The sequence below is a fragment of the Protopterus annectens genome, chromosome 6.part0 (assembly GCF_019279795.1).
Source record: "Protopterus annectens isolate FY-2018-M chromosome 6.part0, PAN1.0, whole genome shotgun sequence".
NCBI classification, from domain to species: Eukaryota; Metazoa; Chordata; order Ceratodontiformes; family Protopteridae; genus Protopterus; species Protopterus annectens.
The window spans coordinates 727,182,433-727,203,455 of record NC_056737.1 but is presented as its reverse complement, the minus strand read 5'-3'; the positions used below and the strand labels follow the sequence as shown (position 1 = coordinate 727,203,455).

Below are 21,023 nucleotides of genomic sequence, written 5' to 3'. Positions count from 1 at the left end.
CTGGGGCGATGGATCCCTGGGCCTGAGAGCAAGAGGCTGGCAAGAGGCATCTGCAGGCACTGATGAGGGAGGAGCTAGAGGGATAGACCGTTGACCAGGCTCAGAGGCCAGGACACTCCTCATCACCTCAAAGGCTCCTCTCCCGGAGACCTGAACACACCCGCTCCGAAGAAACAGGAATGGTCGGCTCCAAGAGAGAGAAGGCTCGAGGTCGATGTCGGCCGAGCTTACCAAAGCCAGCTCCGAGAGGGAGAGCGGGGTCGGACAAGGGTCCGATGCCACTAGCCCCCTCGGAGCAGACAGTGGAAACCCGACGACCGGATCCCTCCAAGGAAAGTCTCAAGGAGGAGATCGGAGCCGAGGATGACGGAGCCGAAGGATGTATCGGCTCCGGCATCGAAACAGTCGCTGTCCCAAGAAGCTCCGGCTCCGAACTCTGGTGTGGAGTCGGAGGAGGAATCTCAAGAATTGGGGCTGTAGCCGAAGTCTGTTGAGACGGGCTATGGAGCATTTGGGCCAGTGCCTGAGATTTCAACAGCCTGCTTACCACCCTTCTCCAAATCGTGGTCAGACAGCCTGGAAGATCTCGAAGATCGGCTCCGATGGCTCCGCTTCGACAAAAGAGGAGACCCCGGAGCCGAGTGAATACTTAGTATCGAAGGGACCGATCTCTTACGGGCCGGAGCCATCGGAGCCGAAGTCCCTTGAACCCCAGATGGAGCCGAGGATCTCTCGGCTCCGATGCTGGATAAAGTGTCGGCTCCAGCCGGAGCCGACAAGGCAACAGTAGTCAGGGTATCGGAGCCGGCCGCACCGAACCCACTACTCTAGCAGAAGTATCGGCTCCAGCGGAGCCGATATCGGCTCCGACGGAGCCGGAGCCACCGGAGGAGGCTTGGACACTGTAGCCTGAGCCTTCGGTGGCTTAAGAGGTTTTCCTGCCCCTTGCTTAGAGGAGAACCTTCAGGTTTTAACAAACCTCGGAGGATCAGTTTGTTCCTCCTTTCCTGCAGGACTCTCTGGCTAAAGGCATGACACAACGCACAGGAGTCCTGCAGGTGCAAAGGCCCCAGGCAATACACACAAGAAGTGTGACCGTCTGTCAGGGACATTTTCTGACAGCACTGGTCACACTTCTTGAAGCCTGAGACCTTGCCTTCCCTAGACATCCTAAAAGGATATACACAAACAGTCCCCACAAACACACAACTTAATCCCTACACAGACACACAGGAAGGGAATAACTTGGGGAACTAGGCCTGACTAAAACTTTAACTGAAAAAAAAACTATTTTAAAAGTTTAAAAAGGAAGGGAATAGGGTGGGCTGTACTAAATACAGGCTAACCTAACACTGAAGGGAAATTAAACCCCTAACTAAACTTTTTCTTCTTTAACAAGAAAAAACTTACCTCAGCTGGCAAAGGAGACCTCTTTCGCTAAGCGGCAAACGAGATCTGGGGTAGTTCCGCCTTGCATCATGGGATATAGGGTTGCCTCGAGCTGGTAAAAGGAGTTCTCGAGCTAAAGCTAGTGCCGAGTCGGAGCCGAGGATCGGCTCCGAACCCATCCAGCAAGAATGAAGGCGAGATTGACAACTTAACATGTAGAGGTATAGTAAGAGAAAAACAGGGGGCTGGAGGGAGGGTAACCAGGACTGCAACAGTGAATACACTAGAACATCTACATTTATGGTAAGTGTACACAACTGTACTATGTTCTTCATGTTTCACTGTTGCAGTCATTACATTTGGGTAAGTTCCCACAGCTATGGTTGGGAGGATGCATTTATACAGCATTAGGACCAGCTATAAGGCCCTGCAAAACAGCAGTGGCAAAGCCAGCCCTGGATTTACAGAAAATTGGTAAGTGATAATGCTTGGTGAAAGTATGAACTGAATGCCAGGTAGCAGCTTCTAGAATATCCCTGGTAGGAACACCTCTGACAAAGACTGTAGAAGTAGATGCAGCCCTGGTGGAATGAGATCTGATCCCCTGGGGGATAGGTTTTCCATGGTGCTTATAACAGAAATTAATACAATGACTTATCTATTTAGAAATGGTTTGTTTAGAAATAGCCTTCCCCTCTGCCCTTACAGCAAATGCTACCAACAGTTATTTTCTTCGAGATTTAGTCCTGTCCAAGTAGAATCTAAGTCGTCTGTGTACATCCATTGAATGCAGAATCTGCTCCCCCTTGTTCTGTGGACTGGGAAAGAAAGTTGGCAAATGAATGGACTGATTAAAAGCCACACTGGATACCACCTTGGGCATGAAGGCTTGACTCGTCCTGAGTGACACCCTGTCCACATGAAAGATGATGAAAGGCTCCACTGCCATTTTAAGTCTGCAGTAGCAGCTAGCTTGAAAGGAGGTAGAGTGAGTTTCTCCAATGTAAAGTTAAGGTCCCAGGCAGGGGTTGGAGCTCTCCTTGGTGGTCTCAGGTTTTTGGCCTCTCTGAGATACTGTTTTAGCAGAGGATGAGAGAAGAGGGGGGTTCTGTGTTGTAATGAGCTGAAATGGCCGAGGCATGGATTTTAATGGAGGAAAAGACAGGCCCTTGTGAAGCATCTCAGTTAAGTATTGCAAAATCTGAGGTAAATTGGGCGCTGCTGTGCTCATCCCTTGAGATTGAGTCCAGGCACAGAATATTTTCCATTTGTCATCATAAGATTTTCTAGTACTAAGTCTTCTCGCCTCCAAAATGACATCCATCACCGGTTTGGTGAGGGATGCTAAGGGGGAATTTAAATGATTAGCCGAAGCTGCAAGATTCAATGTTTGGTGCGGAGGGTGCAGAAAATGGTTCTCCTGCTGAGACAGTAAGGGGTCTGAGGCAGGTGCTACGGTGGAAGGTGTAACAAACTGCGCAGGAGTGGGTACCAGTGTTGGCGAGGCCAGTCTGGAGCAATCAAAATCATTTTTCGTTTGTCCCGTTTGACTTTTAGTAGAACTTTGGAGAGCAGAGGCAGAGGGGGAAAGGCACAGACTGATAGGTTTTTCCAGCTGAAGGACAGAGCATCCACTTTCCAGGCTTTTTTGTGACGAGTTCTTGTGCAAAATTTGTCCAACTGGTAGTTCTGGGGTGAGGCAAAAAGATCTAGGTCTGGGCTCCCCCATTTGCATGTCAACATGTTGAAAATCCGTGGTTCCAGTTTCCATTCATGTGGGTCCATGGGATTTCTGCTTAGTTTGTCTGCCAGACTATTCGGCTTTCCTGGCAGGAATTGAGCTTGTAGTTGTACTTGGTAGCTCAAAGCAGTGTTCCACAATGCCATGGCTAGTCTGCAGAGGGGGTAGGAATGTGTAGCCCCCTGCTTGTTTATGTACCACATAACCGTGGTGTTGTCCGTCTTTACCAATAGTTGCCCTGGATGAAGGTAGTCCTTGAAGGCTGTCGGAGCATTCTGTACAGCTAGCATTTCTTTTTGATTGATATGAAGGTGCATTTGATTTGGTCTCCATTTGCCCTGAATGCACTTCCCTGCCAGATGAGCCCCCCATGCATAGTCTGATGAGTCTGTAGTTAGGGTTTGGGCATCAGGGGGTGGTATGAATGACCGTCCCTTGTTTTGGTGGAAGGCTTCTGCCCACCATAGGAACTCTAGGCGCAGGCAAGGTATGATAGGACTCATTGTTTCCAGGCTGTGACAATGTTGACTCCATAAACTTTTTAAGTACCACTGAAGTTTTCTCGTATGCAGTTTTGCATATGGAATTAGAAGAATGCAGAAGGCCATGAACCTCAAAGGCTTGCAGTATTTGTCTTGCAGATAACAAGGTTTTTGTGGCCACCTGTTTGAAGTAAGTCACAAAATGAATTTGCTTTTCTGGCATAAGGAAAGCCATCTGGGCAGTTGTATTCAAGCTTGCACCCAGGAATGTAATATTTCGAGAGGGTACCAGGTGTTATTTCTTTTCGTTTATGGTGTACCCTAGACAAGTTAGAACCCTTTTTACAAATGCCAGATGTTTTAGAAGAGTGGCCTGGTTTTCTGCCTGAATTGAGACAATCGTCCAGGTATAGATAATATTTGAATATTTCCTTGCCTGCAAAATGCAATTACTGGAGCCAGGCACTTTGTGAATACTCTGGGCGCAGTAGACAAGCCAAAGAGCAGTGCAGAGAACTGATAATGCAAGTAGCCTGCTTTGAAAAGAAGGTATCTTCTGCAAGATTCCCTGATTGGGATATGCAGGTAAGCCTCTTTTAAATCTAGAGTTGCCAACCAGACATCCTTGCCTAGCATAAGAAGTAACTGAAGAGTCAGCATCTTGAATTTTGGTATGTCCAGAAAGGTGTTTAGAGTAGAGAGGTCCAGAATTGGACGCCATGGTTTGTCTTTTCTAGGTACCAGGAAAAGTCTGGAATAGAAACCTTGGCCCTTTTCCTCTTCTGGTACTAGTTGAATAGCCTCCATGTTTAGGAGGGAAAGTACTTGTTTCTGAGCCTTTGCCCACTGATTTTGGGGCAGATCTGGCCACCCTTTTGGAGTTGGCAACGTGTGGAAATGAAATCTGTATCCCTGGGACACTACATTTAAAACCCATTTGTCCTTGGTTACAAGTTGCCAGTTTTTTGCATGAAGAGCCAGTTTTTCCCCCAAAGGGGCGGCTGAGAGGCAAGTGTTTGGTAATTTTAAAGGAAAGTCATTGAGACTGTTTACCATAGGGTGGTGTCTTGCTATTTCCAGATTTGGAAGTGGAAGCACCCCCCATTGCTTAGTTCCGAGAGTCCCTTGGGACTGAAACCTGGTGCTTTTTGAGTGTCTGGATTTGGCTTGAGTGGCTCCCCTGAGAAATGCTGTAAAGGTTGAAGTAGCTCTAGTGGAATGAGTTCTGATCCCGAGAGGAGTAGGCTTTCCATGGTGCTTGTAGCAGAAATGGATGCAGAGTGCTATCCATTTGGAAATGGTTTGCTTCGAAATGGCCTTGCCCTCTGCCCCTGTAGCAAAGTTGACTAGCAACTGGTCAGATTTTCTGAAAGGCTTGGTCCTGTCAAGACAGAACCTGAATTGTCTGTACACATCCAAGGAGTGCAGGATCCTTTCCCCTTTATTCTGAGGAGCAGAGAAAAAGGATGGCAAATGGGTGGATTGGTTTAAAGCCACACTGGACACCACCTTGGGCATGAAGGAAGGGTTAGTCCAGAGGGAAACCCCGTCAGCGTGGAAAAGAATGAAGGGCTCCACCGCCATTAGTGCCTGTAACTCAGACACTCTACTTGCTGAAGTAATAGCTAGAAGTAAGGCAGTTTTCCAAGACAGGAATTTTAACTCTGCTGAGTCAAAAGGTTCAAGGGGGGGGGGGGGGTGAGCTTCTCCAGTACAAAGTTAAGGTCCCAAGCTGGGGTGGGAGCTCTCCTAAGGTGCCTTAAAATTGTTAGCTCCTCTCAGGAACTGTTAGAGAGTGAGAAGAGAAGGCTCAGTATTATAACGAGCTGAGATGGCAGAGGCATGAATCTTAATGGATGAGAATAGGCCTCTGTGGAGCAGCTCTGCTACGTAATCAAGGATTTGAGGTAAGTTGGGCACAGCCGTGTCCTTTCCATGAGACTGACTCCAAGAACAATATCTTGTCCACTTTTCAGCATAGGATTTCCTAGTACTAGGCCTTCCGGCATCAAGGATGACATCCAGCACTTGTTTGCGGAGGGATGCTGGTGGTGTATTCATGGAATAAGCCAGGCTGCAAGGTTTAGGGTTTGCAGCTATGGATGCAAAAGCTGTCCTTCCTGCCGAGACAGCAGGGAAGGTGTCTGATGTAGGTGCCGGGGTGGCACGGCACTGCTGTCAGACTGCGTAGGAGTGGGTACCAGTGCTGGCATGGCCAGTCTGGTGCAATAAGGATTGCCCTTGGCCTGTCCTGTTTGATCTTTATTTTTGAGAGGAGGGGAGAAGAGGAAATGCATAAATTGTGAGGTTTTCCCCATGTACAAGGATAGGGTGTCCACCTTCCAGGCTCTGCTGTGAGGGTTCCTGGTGCAAAATTTGCTCAATTGGTGGTTTTGGGGGGAGGCAAAAAGGTCCACCTCCGTTGTTCCCCACCTCTGGGTTAGAAGTCTGAATGAGTTGGGTTCCACTTTCCACTCATGAGGGACCAGTAGATTTCTGCTCAAGTCTGCCAGTGAATTTTGCTTGCCTGGCAGGAATTGAGCTTGTAGATGCACTTGGATGCTCAAGGCTGCATTCCACAGAGCCATGGCTAACCTGCAGAGTGGGTAAGAATGAGTTCCGCCCTGCTTGTTAATGTACCACATAACTGTGGTGTTGTCGGTCTTTATCAGGAGATGTCCTGGAAGGATAAGGTATTTGAAGACCGTCTGAGCATTCTGTACAGCTAGCATATCTTTTTGATTGATATGCAGGGGAATTTGTTCTGGGTTCCATTTGCCTTGAACGCATTTGCCTGCCATGTGAACCCCCCATGCATAGTCTGATGCATCTGTTGTCAGGGTTTGGGCAGCGAGAGGTTGAGTGAAAGGAAGTCCCTTGTTGTGGTTGCATGCTTCTGCCTACCAAAGGAACTCTGCCCTTAGACAAGGTACGATAGGAATCCCTGTTTCCAGTTCCTGAGAATGTTGACACCAGAGACGCAAGTACCACTGAAGTTTCCTCGCATGCAGTCTTGCATATGGAATTAGCAGAATGCAAGAGGCCATAAACCCTAGGGCTTGCAGTATTTTCCTTGCAGATAGTTGGGTTTTGTTGGTCATTAGTTTGAAATAGTTTGTCAAATGGGCCTGCTTTTCTGGAGTGAGGAATGCCATCTGGGAAGTTGTGCTCAAGCTTGCTCCCAGGAATACAATTTGTTGGCTGGGCACCAGTTGTGATTTTTGTTCATTGATGGTGTATCTCAGTGAAGTTAGAAGTCTTTCTACAAATGCCAGGTGCTGAAGTAGCAATTCCTGACTGTACGCCTGAATCAGGCAATCATCCAAGTATGGGTAGATTTGAATATTTCTCAGCCTGCAGTATGTAATGGCTGGAGCCAGGCATTTTGTGAATACTCTGGGCAAAGGGAAGTGCAGAGAACTGATGGTGCATAGAGCCTGCCCTGAAACGTAGATATTTCCTGCAAGACTCCTCCTTATGGGGATGTGCAGATAAGCTTCTTTTAAGTCTAGGGTGACTAACCAGGTATCCTTGGCTAGCATAGGAAGAAACTGTTGCAGTGCAAGCATTCTGAAATTTGGGACCACCAGAAAGGTGTTGAGAATGGACAGATCCAAGATAGGGTGCCAAGAAGCTCTCTTTTCTGGGCACCAGGAAGAGTCTGAAGTAGAAACCCTGTCCCATTTGTTCTACTGGAACAGGCTGAATAGCCCTGATATGGAGAAGGGAAAGTACTTGCTTTTGAGCCACTGCCCACTGGTTTGGAGGAAGGTCTGGCAACCCACTTGGTGTTGGCAGTGAGTGGAAACAGAATCTGTATCCCTGGGATACAATGTTTAGAACCATCGGTCCTGAGTTATGGACATCCAGTCTTTTGCATGAAGGGCGAGTTTTCCTCCTAAGGGTGCAAGTATTTCGGCATGGCTGGGAAGGATAATTGGAAAGTCATTGTGAACTTTATCCATAAGGGGGTGGCTTACCACTCCCTGGTTTTAAGGTGGAAACACTAGATCTCTGCATACTCAAACTGTAGTCTTGGTGGTCTGTTTCCCCTGGGTTTGGACTGAGAAGGCCTGAGAGGGGCTGGAAAGGACCAGTTTTTTGAAGGCCCAATGCCTACTGACTCTAGGTGGCTGCACCTGTAAGAAATCTTTGATAGTTTGCATGGATTTAGCTTTTTCTTCCATCTTTTTAAGAACTACTTCTGCTTTTGTGCCAAACAAAAGCTCCTGATTTAATGGAGCATCTAGTAAGTTTGCTTTGACATGGTCAGGCAAGACTTGTTCCTTTAGCCAAGCATGCCTTCTCAGTACAGGCCCCAGTGACAGCAGCCCTGCAAGATGCTTCTAAGGCATCAAACCCACACTGCAAACTATGTTTACTAACTTGGTTTGCAGAATGCATTAACTCTTGTAAATCTTTATTTTCTGCACAATCTGGAAGCAACACCATTTCTGTTTAATTAGTTCCATTAATGCCTTTAGGTCCCAGGGAAATGGTCTCTGGATCCACAGTAGGATTCTTAGAGAGAAATTTGTGAGAGTCAGGTACTCTGTAGTACCAGTTAGGTTTTCTAGAAGCTGGTGGTAAGGTGTCAGAAGTAAGACTGGACTCCAAGAACATATCTACAATATCCAGGACAGTGGGTATAGCTAGAGGCCTGTGCTGAGGCAAATCTAAAAATTCCCTGAGTCTCTTTTTGGACTGAGAATAGTCCTGGCATTCCCAGGAGAAATGCTCTATTAAGATATAAAAGGTTTCACCAAAATAAAAATCCTCTGAAGGGGAGGCATAGAGAATGGATTCCTCTGCATCTGAATCCTCATAGGTAGATATGGGTATGTCCTGGTAATCAGAAAGGTCAGAGTCATCAGACTCCTGGTCTGTAGAATCAAAAGGAAATTCAATCATTTGTCTTTCGGCAGGGGAAGGCTGGCTTACCCTAATTAGAGTAATAAGGTCTTCAGCCATTCTAAACATTTGTTTTTGTGGCATGGGAGTGTGAGCATACGCTTTGGATGTCGGTTTTCTAAGCGTAGTGTGAACTCTGGGCCTGAGAAACTCAGTAGTTTTAGTTGGAAATGAAGTTGTCGGTTTAATATGAATATCGGTAGGTCGAAATACACCCTCAGAAGCCTGTGCCTGCACAGGGGCTCCAGATCCATCCAAGGTAGAGACATCCGCAGGTTCCATAGTCAAAGAAGAATCTCGCAGCATACTGGACTCCAAATGGGTCTCAGAGGCCTGCGAATCTGCAGAAGCAGACATCAGGGGCTGCAAAGACACCTCACAGAGTACCAGTGGACTGGCAACTAGCTTAACAGAAGCACAGTCAGCAGTTTTTGACCTATGCGGTCAGTCTGTCTTTGCACTTTTTCAGATCATTGGTAGTCTGATGGCTGACCGAAGCCATTTCGGAATCCGGAGAACAAGAGCGAAAGAATTTAGCTACAAAAATAGCCCAACGACAAATGGTTCGGGCATTAAACAAGGCACAAAACTGACAGCTAGGGGCATCATGGTCTGGGCCTAAACAGGTGACGCAGTAAGAATGAAAATCTCATTTGCTTTCCACAGGCAAGACAATTATTAATTTTTTCTGACATCGGTTGGAGCAAAAAAAAAAAAAGGAGCTTTAGAAGACTTCAGATCTGAAACTTAAAAAAAAAGAAAATTTCAACACTTGTGAACTGCTTCAGCTTCGGGCTCCTCCTCGGCAAGAAAGACTGATTTAATGGCGTCAGCTTCATGCTTTATACCCCGGATGACCTGACGTCATGGAAGAGGCGACAGCATCCGATGCAGAAATCCCAAGACTCTGGTATTCGGGCCGACTGAGGGCTACCTGCAGGCAGATAACCCAAGTGTGATGACTGCAACAGTGAAACACAAAGAACATCAGCAGTTGGGTTTTTAAACACATTTATTGGAGTCCTGGAGCCTGTAAAATTGGTGAAGCTTTCTGGGTGCAGGAGGGAGCGACAGTCAGGATTTAAGAAAACATCCTGAAAGACATCTTCCACTACTTCCAAGACAGGTGGGATTGCTAGAGGTTTGTGCTCTAAGAACTCCCGGACTCTTTCTGTCCTGTGGGTATTCTTCTGCTTCCCACTGGAAAGGGCGTCTCATTGCATGAGCATTCTCCCCAAAGGTTAGATCTTCAGGCGGAGGTAGAGGGTAGAATCTCCTCTGAATCAGATTCCTCATAGGAGGTGTAAGCGGGGTCTTCCTCAGATTCAGACTCCTCCAAATCAGACTCCTCTTCTAATGCAGTGGGTCAGGGAGGAATTCAGGGTGGGTGTCTCTTCCTTTTCTCTGGTGTGATATCCCCTGATGTCTGTCGGGACCTTACAATGTTAATGAAGTCCTCAGCAATTCAATCAAATCCTGTTGGTGTCTGCGAAACTGGGAGCCCATAGGCTTATGCAAAGACCATGCCACAATGTCTTTCTTTGGAGTGGGTTTGGTCTTGGGCTTAAGAGCATCTGACCTCCTGGTACCTGACTCTTTAGTTTGTAGAGGCATCTGAATGGCCCTAGGCCAAGAAGAGTCTGGTTTAGCAGTCACCCGTCGGAAGCTGTGGCCTGCTGAGCAGTCTCAGACCAAACTGAGGAGCTGAAGATAGGAGCTGTACAAGTCGAACGGGCTGAAAGGATGCCAGACTCCAAACAGGTCTCGGCAGAGGCCCGTGTCATCAAATCGAAAGTTGAAAGGGGCTGTGAAAGCACCTCACCTTTCCCAACAATCACAAGTCTAGTAGGCAAGTCAGTGGGCTAAGTGAGAGTCATCCGTGGCCCTAGGCTTTAGTTTCTCTTTTTTGCGCTTAGGTATATTCAGCTCAGAATGACCAGAGAACACCATAGTATGTGATAACACCAATTCCTGTCTCAGAAACAAGCTAAAAACTGCTCTATGCCCAATAGCTCTAGTATTAAACTTAGCACAGAAGCAAGTTACACAAAGCACATGGAAGTCTCTGTGTGGAATTTGTTTACTACAGATGAGAATTATTAACTTTATCTGATACGAGTCAAAGAAAGAAAAAGAGTTCCCAACGGAGTACTTCTTTCAGACAGCATCTCTCTGGTGAGGACTGACTGACGCACTCTGTTTCGGGCTCAGACTGCAAGAAAAGACTGAAGTGATAACTCAAACTGGCTCCCTTTATACCCGAGCGTACTGACATCGGTTGAGGCATTTGCCAGCCTGGGAGGCAAAATAAATTAGTCTGGTAGTCGGGACGGCCAAGGATTTTCATGACAGGAAATCCCAACTGTCAGGACTGCAACAATGAAACAAGACGTACATCACCAGGAAGAAAAAAAAAACCGACAGTTCATGCACAGAGACTGTTGCAAAATCCATAGCAGCATATAAAAATTCCAGTCCTAACAAATTTATATATGCAGATTATAATTACTGGGTTTTTTTAGTATCACTTGGGAATGTGTTAAGTGTATTTCTTTTCTTGGAGGGAGGATGGCAAACAGATATTTCCATTAACACCAAACAGCTGGATTCAAATATTTAAATTAAGCTTAAAACATGCCTTTCTTGCAGTTCAAACAATTCAAGATGCATTTTTTACCTCTCCGGGTTCTGTTTAACTTCACCATTGATCGTTATTGTTAAGCGTGGATGAACACCAGTTTGCAATGGATACTCGTAAGGTACAGGCTGTTTAAAAAAAAAAAATAAGTACATTATATTCTCCTGATTAAAATAAACCACAGCTCTTTTAAATGGCACACAGTTTAACACAAAAGTTGTATTTCAATAGTACTGCTACTGAAAGATGTGGTTAGGAAGAAAATCCCAGTTTCAAAGAAAAATGGTCCTACTCAAGGTGTTTGGCTAAAAAATCTCCAGAAATTAAACTTCAGTACAGTTCAGCTGTCAATACTCGGACATGCAGTACTAAGAATCAAGCATTTACTCCTAAACCAAAAACTGTATGCTTCTGAATGTATTAAAAGCTACATGTCACCCTGAAACTAACATCAGCATCATAATTTTATTTTAAACATTACATGTTATGAAATAATAAAAATGAAAGCACAAGTACAAACAAAACTTGCAATTATAACATCCCCCAGGAAAATGACCTGCACAACACACATAAGTTAATTACAATACTACCTGTATCAACTGCTTTGGTCAACAAGAAGAAAAATGCACTCAAGGGTGGTCTGTCCAGTTTGAGAAGCAATGCACTTCCATCAAGTATTCATGTTGGGTATTTTTTTAAATATCACTCTTCGACTGGGGTTTGATGAGCAGCCTCAGCACTGGAGCAACTAGCCAGAGTGGTGGAGTGAAAGGCCATGTCCACACACCTCTGCCAGAAGGTGAAAGTAGGGAGGGATGACAGCACTCAGAGGCCCAATGGGTCATGACATTTCCCAGGTTGATTCCGAAGAAAAATCACTGCTTACACTTTGGGGAGAGGTGGGCAGGACTGCTGAGAGGAAAAGTACAGTTGTGTACCTACCATAAATGTAGATGTTAAGAGTGTATTCACTGTTGCAGTCATTACACTTGGGTTATCCTGCTGGCAGGCTACCTGCAGTCGGCCTGAATTCCAAAGTCCTGGACCGACGTCAGTTGCTGTCGCCTCTTCCCTGACGTCAGTGCGCCAGGAGTATATTAGATGCGGCCGACGCCATTTTCTTCAGCTTTTCTTGCCATAGATGTCAGGTGCCCCCAAGAAGGTAGGCAATACATATGGCTTATAAAAAACACAGTAAAATAAAAATACCTTCATCTACAAGCAAATACACCACATAGGTTGTATAGGATAGAGAAGTATAGATAAGTCCCAGCAAATAAAGGGGGACGGAGGGTGGGTAACCTGGACTGCAACAGTGAATACACTAACATCTACATTTATGGTAGGTACACAACTGTACTATGTTCATCGTGTTTCACTGTTGCAGTCATTACACTTTGGTAGAATCCCAAAGCTGAGGTAGGGCGGCTGGGTCTAAATAGGATTAGGAGTGGCTATGAGGCCCTGCAGAACTGCAGTGGCAAAGCCTGCTCTGGATTTAGAGTAAAGAGGTAAGTAATGATGCTTGGTAAAAGTATGCACTGAACTCCAAGTTGCAGTCTCCAAAATTTCCTTGGTTGGTACTCCTCTGAGGAAGGCTGCTGAAGTGGCTGCTGCCCTGGTAGAATGTGGCCTAATATTCTTAGGCACTGACTTGCCATGCGGTGCATAGCAGAAACGAACACAGTGTCCTATCCATTTTGAAATAGTCTGCTTTGAGATAGCCTTTCCTTGTGATCCTGCAGCACTTTCCTTGTGATCCTGCAGCATATACTACAAACAGTTGCTCAGTTTTTCTGAAAGCTTTTGATTTGTCCAAGTAGAAGCATAGCTGTCTGTATGTCCAAAGAGTGCAGAAGTCTCTCCCCCTTTATTCTGGGATTTGGATAAAATGTTGGCAAATTAATGTTTTTTTTTTAAGAGCCACGCTGGATACTACCTTTGGCATAAATGTTGAGTTTCTCCTTAGAGAAACCCTGTCCGGATGAAAAATGATAAAAGGTTCCACTGCCATTAATGCCTGTAGTTCAGAGACTCTTCTTGCTGAAGTTATTGCTAGGAGCAGAGCAGTTTTCCATGATAAGAATTTTATATCAGCTGTATTGACTGGCTCAAAAGGAGGCAGTGTGAGCTTTTCCAAGACAAAATTGAGGTCCCATGTAGTTATCGGTGCTCTCCTTGGGGGTCTTATGTTTTTTTGCCCCTCTGAGGTACTGTCTTAGCAGTGGATGTGAGAAAATAGGAGGTTCCGTACTGTAATAGCTGAAATGGCAGAGGCATGGATCTTAATTGATGAGAAGGATAGGCCTTTGTCCAGCATCTCAGTTGGGTATTGTAAAATCTGAGGAATATTTGGGACAAGTGGTTCAATTCCTTGTTCCTGGTTCCAAGCACAGAATCTCTTCCATTTTTCTGCATAAGATTTCCTGGTGCTGGGCCTCCTGGCTTCCAAAATGACATCCATAACAGCTTTAGAGAGAGGTGCATTCTGAGTGGCTATATTATTTGCCATGCAGCCAGATTTAATGTTCTGAGTTGGCTGTGCAGGATCCGATTGTTTTATTGAGTCAGAAGATGAGGAATTTGAGGCAAAGGCCAGGCTGAGCCTTGAGACTTACAAGTTTCTTTAGGATTGGGTACCAGTGCTGGCGTGGCCAGTCTGGGGCAATCAGAATCATTTTTGGCTTCTCTTGTCTGACCTTTAGGAGTACCTTGGGAAGGAGAGGCAGTGGTGGAAAGGCATAAACTGTTAGGGTTTTCCAGCTGAATGATAAGAGCATCTACCTTCCATGCTTGACAGTGATAAGTCCTTGTGTGCAGAATCTTTGTAGTTGGCAGTTGTGAGGGGAGGCAGAAAGATCTATGTCTGGGCATCCCCATTTCTTTGTTATCATGCTGAAGACCTGTGGATCTAGTTTCTACTCGTGAGGGTCCATGAGGTTTTCTGCTTAGTTCATCTACCAGAGTATTTTTCTTTCCTGGCAGGAATTGTGCCTGCAGATGTACTTGATAGGTCAGTGCTGTGTTCCACAAAGTCATGGCTTGCCTGCAGAGGGGGTAGGAATGTGTGCCCCCTTGCATGTTTATGTACCACATAAGAAGTTATGTACCTACCATAACGTTCCATGTTAGTTGTCTTCTCTCGCCTTCTTTCTTGCTTGATGGGTTCGGAGCCGATCCCTCGGCTCCGACTCGGCACTTGCTAAGCTCGAGAGTCACTTTTACCAGCTCGAGGCAGCCCCATATCCCATGATGCAAGGCGGTAAGTACCCAGATCTCGTTTGATGACAAAGGGCAATAGCACCAAGCATAAAATACTTCCCAAAGGAAGAAAGAAAACTACAGATGGAAGAAGGACCAGGTCTGAATGGTCTTCAGCATAACAGTTTCTTATAACAAGGTCTGTCCAGGCCAGGGGGAAGGAGGGAGGGTCAAGAAAGAAGGCGAGAAGACAACTAACATGGAACGTTATGGTAGGTACATAACTTCTTAATGTTAAGTTGTCAATCTCGCCTTCATTCTTGCTTGATGGGACCGCGTCCCTAGCACCTCTATCCTGGGTGGCTCAATGGAACAAACTCTTGAGGACTGTAGAGCCAAAACTGGCTCTGTCCCTGGAGGCCAAGTCCAATTTGTAATGGGAAACAAGTGTGAGGAGTGGCCCAAGCGGCCGCTGCACAAATAGTGTCTAAAGGAAGTCTAGCTTGAAAGGCTATAGAAGTAGCTAAGCTCCTAGTTGAATGTGCTTTAGGTTTTGAGCACAGCTGTTTTCCCCTGAGCAGATAAATTTCAGAGATGACCGAAGGAAGCCATCTAGACAAAGTCACTTTAGAAACAGGAAGGCCTTTTTTATTATCCGCATAGGAAACAAAAAGTTGATCAGATTTTCTAAATTTTTTTGTTCTGTCCAAATAATATCTAAGTTGACGGTGGACATCAAGATAATGTAGCTTTTGTTCAGCTCTATCTGAATAGTTGGGGAAAAATACAGGGAGATCAATGGATTGATTCAAATTGTTCTTTGAAGCTACCTTAGGCAAAAAGGTTGGGTTAGTTCTCAAAGATACTCTGCCTTTGTGAAAAACCAAATAGGGGGGGGTCGAACCGAAAGAGCATGAAGTTCAGACACCCTCCTGGCCGATGTAATAGCCACTAGGAATAAAGTTTTCCAAGAAAGATATTTCAGGGAACAAGAAACAGCTGGCTCGAAGGGGGGAAGAATCAGGGATGTCAGCACTAAATTTAGATCCCACTGAGGAGGAGGATTCCTGATTGGAGGCTTTAGTAGGAAAATTCCTTTCAAGAAGGCCCTGCAGAGCCTATGGGACATAATATTATGATCTGCTATACCGACATGAAAATTGGAAATAGCAGCCAATTGAACTCTGACTGTGGAAGAAGAGGAGCCTGCATGAAAAATCTCTGCTAGGAAGTCCAGGACTGCCTGAACAGGGGCAGTAAAAGGATCAATATTCTTGGCCTTAGCCCAATAAGAGAAACGTTTCCATTTGCTTGTATAAATCCTCCTGGTAGAGGATTTTAGCGAAGCTACTATGATGTCTCTAACTGGGTTAGAGATCAAAGGAAGCCTGGCTAAGGAAGGAAGTGGAGCAACCATGCTGTGAGGTTGAGAGAAGGGATTGACCGGTGCAGCTGACCCGATTGGTGAATCAGAAGATCTGGCACTGGGTCCAGATGCCACGGCTGCACCAAAAGGTGATGGAGGAACGGAAACCAAACTTGTCGAGGCCAGTAAGGGGCAATGAGAATCAAATTTGGCTCTCAAAACGGTAGCTTTCTGGATAACCTGAGGGATCAGAGGAAATGGAGGGAAGGCATAAAGAAGTTCCTGGGGCCAATCCTGGGTCAGAGCGTCTCTGGGGGGATGGCCTGATGGAGGGAAGAGGCAGAAGAAGTCTGGACATTTGCTGTTTTGGGGAGTAGCAAAAAGATCGCAGCATGGACGACCCCATTCCAGAAAAATCTCTTCCGCTATAGATTGCTTGAGAGACCACTCGTGAGGCATGAGAATAGCTCTGCTCAATCTGTCCGCTACAATGTTGGTTTTCCCAGGGATATGCGTTGCTACCAGAAACCGATGAGAGGAGATCACCCATTGCCATAGTCTGAGCGCTTCTCGACACAAGGGGTAGGACTTGGTTCCGCCCTGTTTGTTGATATACCAAACTACAGACATGTTGTCTGTGTGGACTGCAATTGTCCCTACGGGAAGAAAGTCGTTGAGGGCTTGCAACGTTAAAAGCACTGCTCTCATCTCCAGGACATTTATGTGCAGATGGTACTCGAACGGCTGCCACTTCCCATGAACCATCCTGCCCTGATAATGACCCCCCCACCCGATCAGGGAGGCATCCGTGGTGACAGTGGCTATCGGGGATGGGGGTACAAAGTACCTGCCTTGGTGAACCTGAGGAGATGTGATCCACCAAGCAAGATGCTCTTTGCATGTCTGTGTCACTAGAATCTGGTGACGCATTGGAAGTTGTTGGTATGACCATTGTGTGAACAGCATCCACTGAAGAAGGCATGTAGAATCGAGCCAGGGGAAGAAGAGTAATGGCCGCAGCCATGAGACCTAATACCTTTAGAACCATTCTGGCCTGTACTTTCTTGTTGGCCAGAATGATTCTGACATGACTCTGAATGTCTGAAACTCTTTGATCTGTAAGGGTAGCTGACATCCGAACAGTGTTTAAGTTTGCCTATGAAGGTAATAGACTGGCAGGGCGATAAGGATGACTTTTCGAAGTTGATCGAGATGCCCAAATGAGAACAAAGGTTTATTGTGTAATCCCTGGCTTGTGTAAGCTGATGCCTGGTGGTGGCTGACAGGAGCCAGTCGTCGAGATACGGAAACACCTGGAATCCTTGACGTCTCAGGTGAGCCGTGACCACTGCCATGCATTTGGTGAACACTCTGGGGGCTGTAGTGAGACCAAAGGGCAGGGCTCTGAACTGAAATGACTGGACCCCAGCCGAGAGCGGAGAAATCTCCTGGAGCGTCTGTGAAATTTGATGTGATAGTACGCATCCTGAAGATCTATTGAGCACATCCAGTTGTCCTTCTGTAAGAAGGGAAGAATTAACTGAAGAGTGACCATTCGGAATCTTGTCTTCCTGACAGACTTGTTGAGTCTGCTGAGATCCAATATTGGTCTCCAGTCTCCCGTCTTTTTGGGGACCAAAAAGAACCTTGAGTAGATTCCGGGCTCTGAATGGTCTGTTGTAACTGGCTGAATGGCTCTTTTTTGCAGTAGTTTTGAGACTTCTAACTCTGCAATTTCCCTTAGACCGGGTGGTACATCTGGAAGGGAATTGGAGGGGAAGGGACTTTCCTCGAAAGGAATTATGTAACCCTTGGATATGATCGACTGTACCCATCTGTCTTGAGTGAGGGAATGCCAGGCTTCTGGGTACAGTGATAATCTTCCCCCGACTGCCTCCAAGGAGGGACAGCCGGGCAACATCTCAGGGATGCTGAAAGAGCTTGTCAGAGAGAGGCTCTCTGTTTCCCTGGTTTTTCGGACCCCCTCTGCCTCTAGAGCGGCGTCTGTTGTTGTTACCCCCTCTGCCTCTAGGGGTAAACTGACCACGTGAATCCGGCGTGACTCCTTGGGATTTACGGAACCACATTTTCCCACCTTTCTGTCCTTTGGGATAAGGTCTAGAAGGGATGGAAAAACAGACTCCTACAGCAGAAAGAGTCTTGCCGTCCTGTTCGCACCTGGTCAAAGTTTCCTTCACCTGAGGGCCAAACAAAGCTGACCCATCAAAGGGAGAATTTGTGAAGGACGCCTTAAAGGGATCCGCAAAATCACATAGCCGCATCCAGGCTTGGCGTCTAAGAGCCACACCTGTACCTGCGGCTCTACTCGCTCCATCAGCAGCATAAGATATTAGCCGCATGGAGGAGTTTGCAATGGAATTAAGGGTTCCTAGCTGCAAAGCAATTTTTTCTTGAGCCCCTGCAGCTGTAGGATCCTGTACTACTTCACCCAGCTCCTTAAGGATATCCCTCTGGAGTCTGGTGAAGTGACATAGGTAATTCAGCGAGCATAGCAAAGGTCGCTGAGGAAAACATCCGCTTACCATACCTATCCATGGTCCTAGAGTCCTTATTAGGAGGATGGACGGCACGGAAGGATCTGCAAGTTCCTTCTTGGTGGCCGCAGCCACCACCATGGCATCAGCGGGACACCCTTAGTGAGGAATTGCTTGTCACACGGGCAGTGATAAATTTTGAAGGCCTCCTAGGGACTGGCTCTACAGAGTCAGGAGCTGCCCACGCCTTTCGTGCAATAACCTGCATAAGGGGTCGAAGGCGGAGACACCCAGGAGGTGGAGGGCCGAGATCCAAACGCCTCTAGGTATACTGACTCATCCTCAGAGGGATTGTTGGTGGGCCAGTTTCCCTCTGTTTAAGGAGTTCTAGGATGTCTGAGAAGGAGACATCCTCAGAGGGGGATCTAGGGGATCCCTCTGACTCATCAAAGTCAGTATCCTAAGATACAGTCTCGGGGGTATCTACATGTTTCCTCTTACAAGTCCTCTTCCTAGGAGGATCTCCAAACATCAGGAGAATCCTCGAAGAGGGGAAATTCCCAATGGGGAAACCTGAGGCGGAGGATCTCTGGGTCCTGTAGCAAGAGAAGTGGCAGAGATGTCAACAGGTACTATAGAGGGAGGAGCTACGGGAACAGACTGCTGACTGATACCAGTGGCCAGCACACTCATCACCTCGAATGCTCCCTCCCAGGCAGGTCCGAGAGAACCCGTTCCGAAGAACTAGGAACTCCAGGGACCACCGAAAGGGAAGTCTCCGAGGCAGATGTCGGAGCCGAGCTCACCAAGGCCGAGGCTCCAAGGGGAAGAGCGGGTTCGGACAAGGGTCCGATGCCACTCACCCCTCGGAGGAGACCATGGAAGCCCGACCACGAATCCCTCTAAGGAAGGTCTCTAAGAGGAGATAAGAGTAGAGGCTGAAGGAACAGAAGGGGGTATCCGTCCTCCAGCCGTAGCAGTAACCATTCCCGAAGACTCCAACTCCAAGCTCTGGGGTAGAGTTGAAGGAGGAACTGTAACGGGGTGTGGACCAACAGTCGCCTGTTGTGGCTGACTATGTAACATTTGGGCCAGTACCTGTGACTTCTGTAATCTGCTGACCACTCTCTAGGTCATGCTCTCAAAGTCTGGATGACCTTGAAGATCAGCTCCGATGGCTCCGTTCGAAGGAGAGGTGAAGCCGGGCCGAAAGTATCGGCTCCAAGGAAGGAGACCTCGACCTCTTCCTGGAATGAGCCATCGGAACCGATACTATAGATCCTGTCGGAGCCGAAGACTTATCGGAGCCGACAGGAAGCCTCGATGCATCGGCTCCAGCCGGAGCCGATACAGCCACAAAAGTAACGGTGTCGGAGCCGATCGGAGCCGACACAGATGCCTGTGCCACATGGTGGTCGGAACCAATCGGAGCCGACACCGCAGTGGTCGATGCAGAATCGGCACCGATAGCCATCGGTGCCGAAGGCTTTGTTAAGCCAGAATCGGCTCCAGCCGGAGCCGACCCCGACGCGGACCGAGTCGGAGCCGAGGCCGCAGGCTTAGACACAGAAGCCTGGGCCTTGGAAGATTTGGCTGATTTTGATGGAGCCGACTTAGCCGGAGAGCCCACCGGCTTAAGAAGGCCCCTAAGTATCAGCTTGTTACGTCTTTCCTGCAGGACTCTCTGGCTGAAGGAATGACAAATAGCACAGGAGTCCTGCAGGTGAAGAGGCCCCAGGCAATACAGGCAAGAAGTGTGACCGTCTGTCAGAGACATCTTCTGACAGCACGAGTCACACTTCTTAAAACCTGAGACCCTCTCCTTTGACATGGTGCTTCACAAAACACACACACACACACACACACACCAGTCAAAATATTAAATTAAATAAAATACCAAAAAGGTATTCCTATAAAACAAACACACACACCCTAACAGGGAGGGGATGGGATGGGTAAAGTTTGACTAAAAAAAATTAGAAGAGACAGGGATTTTCTGTCAGAAAATCTATATAATTAACTTATAACTAACAATTAAAGGTTTTTTTTACAAAAAAGGGGCTTAAATATCACAAAAGTGAATCACTTACTAGGAGCTGGTAAAAGGAGGACCTCATAAGCGAAGCGGCAAACGAGATCTGGGTACTTACCGCCTTGCATCATGGGATATGGGGCTGCCTCGAGCTGGTAAAAGTGACTCTCGAGCTTAGCAAGTGCCGAGTCGGAGCCGAGGGATCGGCTCCGAACCCATCAAGCAAGAATGAAGGCGAGATTGACAACTTAACATCTGTAGTATTGTCTATCTTTAGTAATAGTTGTCCTGGCTATAGTAGATCCTTGAAGGCTGTCGGGGCATTCTGTGCAGCTAGCATCTCTTTTTGATCGATATGAAGATGCATTTGGTTCGTGGGCCACGTGTCCTGAATACATTTTCCTGCCATGTGTGCTCCCCAGGCATAATCCGATGCATCTGTTACTGTCTGCCTGGCTGTGGGTAAGGTGAAATACTGTCCCTTGTTGTGGTGACAGGCCAGTGCCCACCATCGAAACTCCTGTTGCAGGCAAGGAATAAGAGTTATTAGTGTTTCCAGGCTGTAGCAATGTTGAGTCCAAACACTTTTTAGATACCATTGTAGCTTCCTCATATGCAGTCTTGCATATGGAATTAGCAGGATGCAATGAAGCCCAAAGCTTGCAGAATTTTTCTTGCAGGTAGCTGGGTCTTTAGTTGCCATCATTTGAAAGTAAGGAGTCAGTTGCCTTTGCTTGTCTGGCGTGAGATAAGCCATCTGGGCAGTTG

General features: G+C 46.9%; 1 protein-coding gene across 2 annotated transcripts in view; it reads right to left on the bottom strand.

Moving 5' to 3' along the window:
- The window catches only part of LOC122804502 (collagen alpha-1(I) chain-like), a 481,965-nt gene that overhangs the window by 179,474 nt on the left and 281,468 nt on the right, over window positions 1-21,023 (bottom strand). For both annotated transcript variants that reach the window (XM_044074415.1, XM_044074414.1), the window contains exon 4: window positions 11,201-11,289. In XM_044074415.1, coding sequence (XP_043930350.1) covers window positions 11,201-11,289 — 89 coding nt within the window. The remainder of the gene's footprint in view (window positions 1-11,200; window positions 11,290-21,023) is intronic.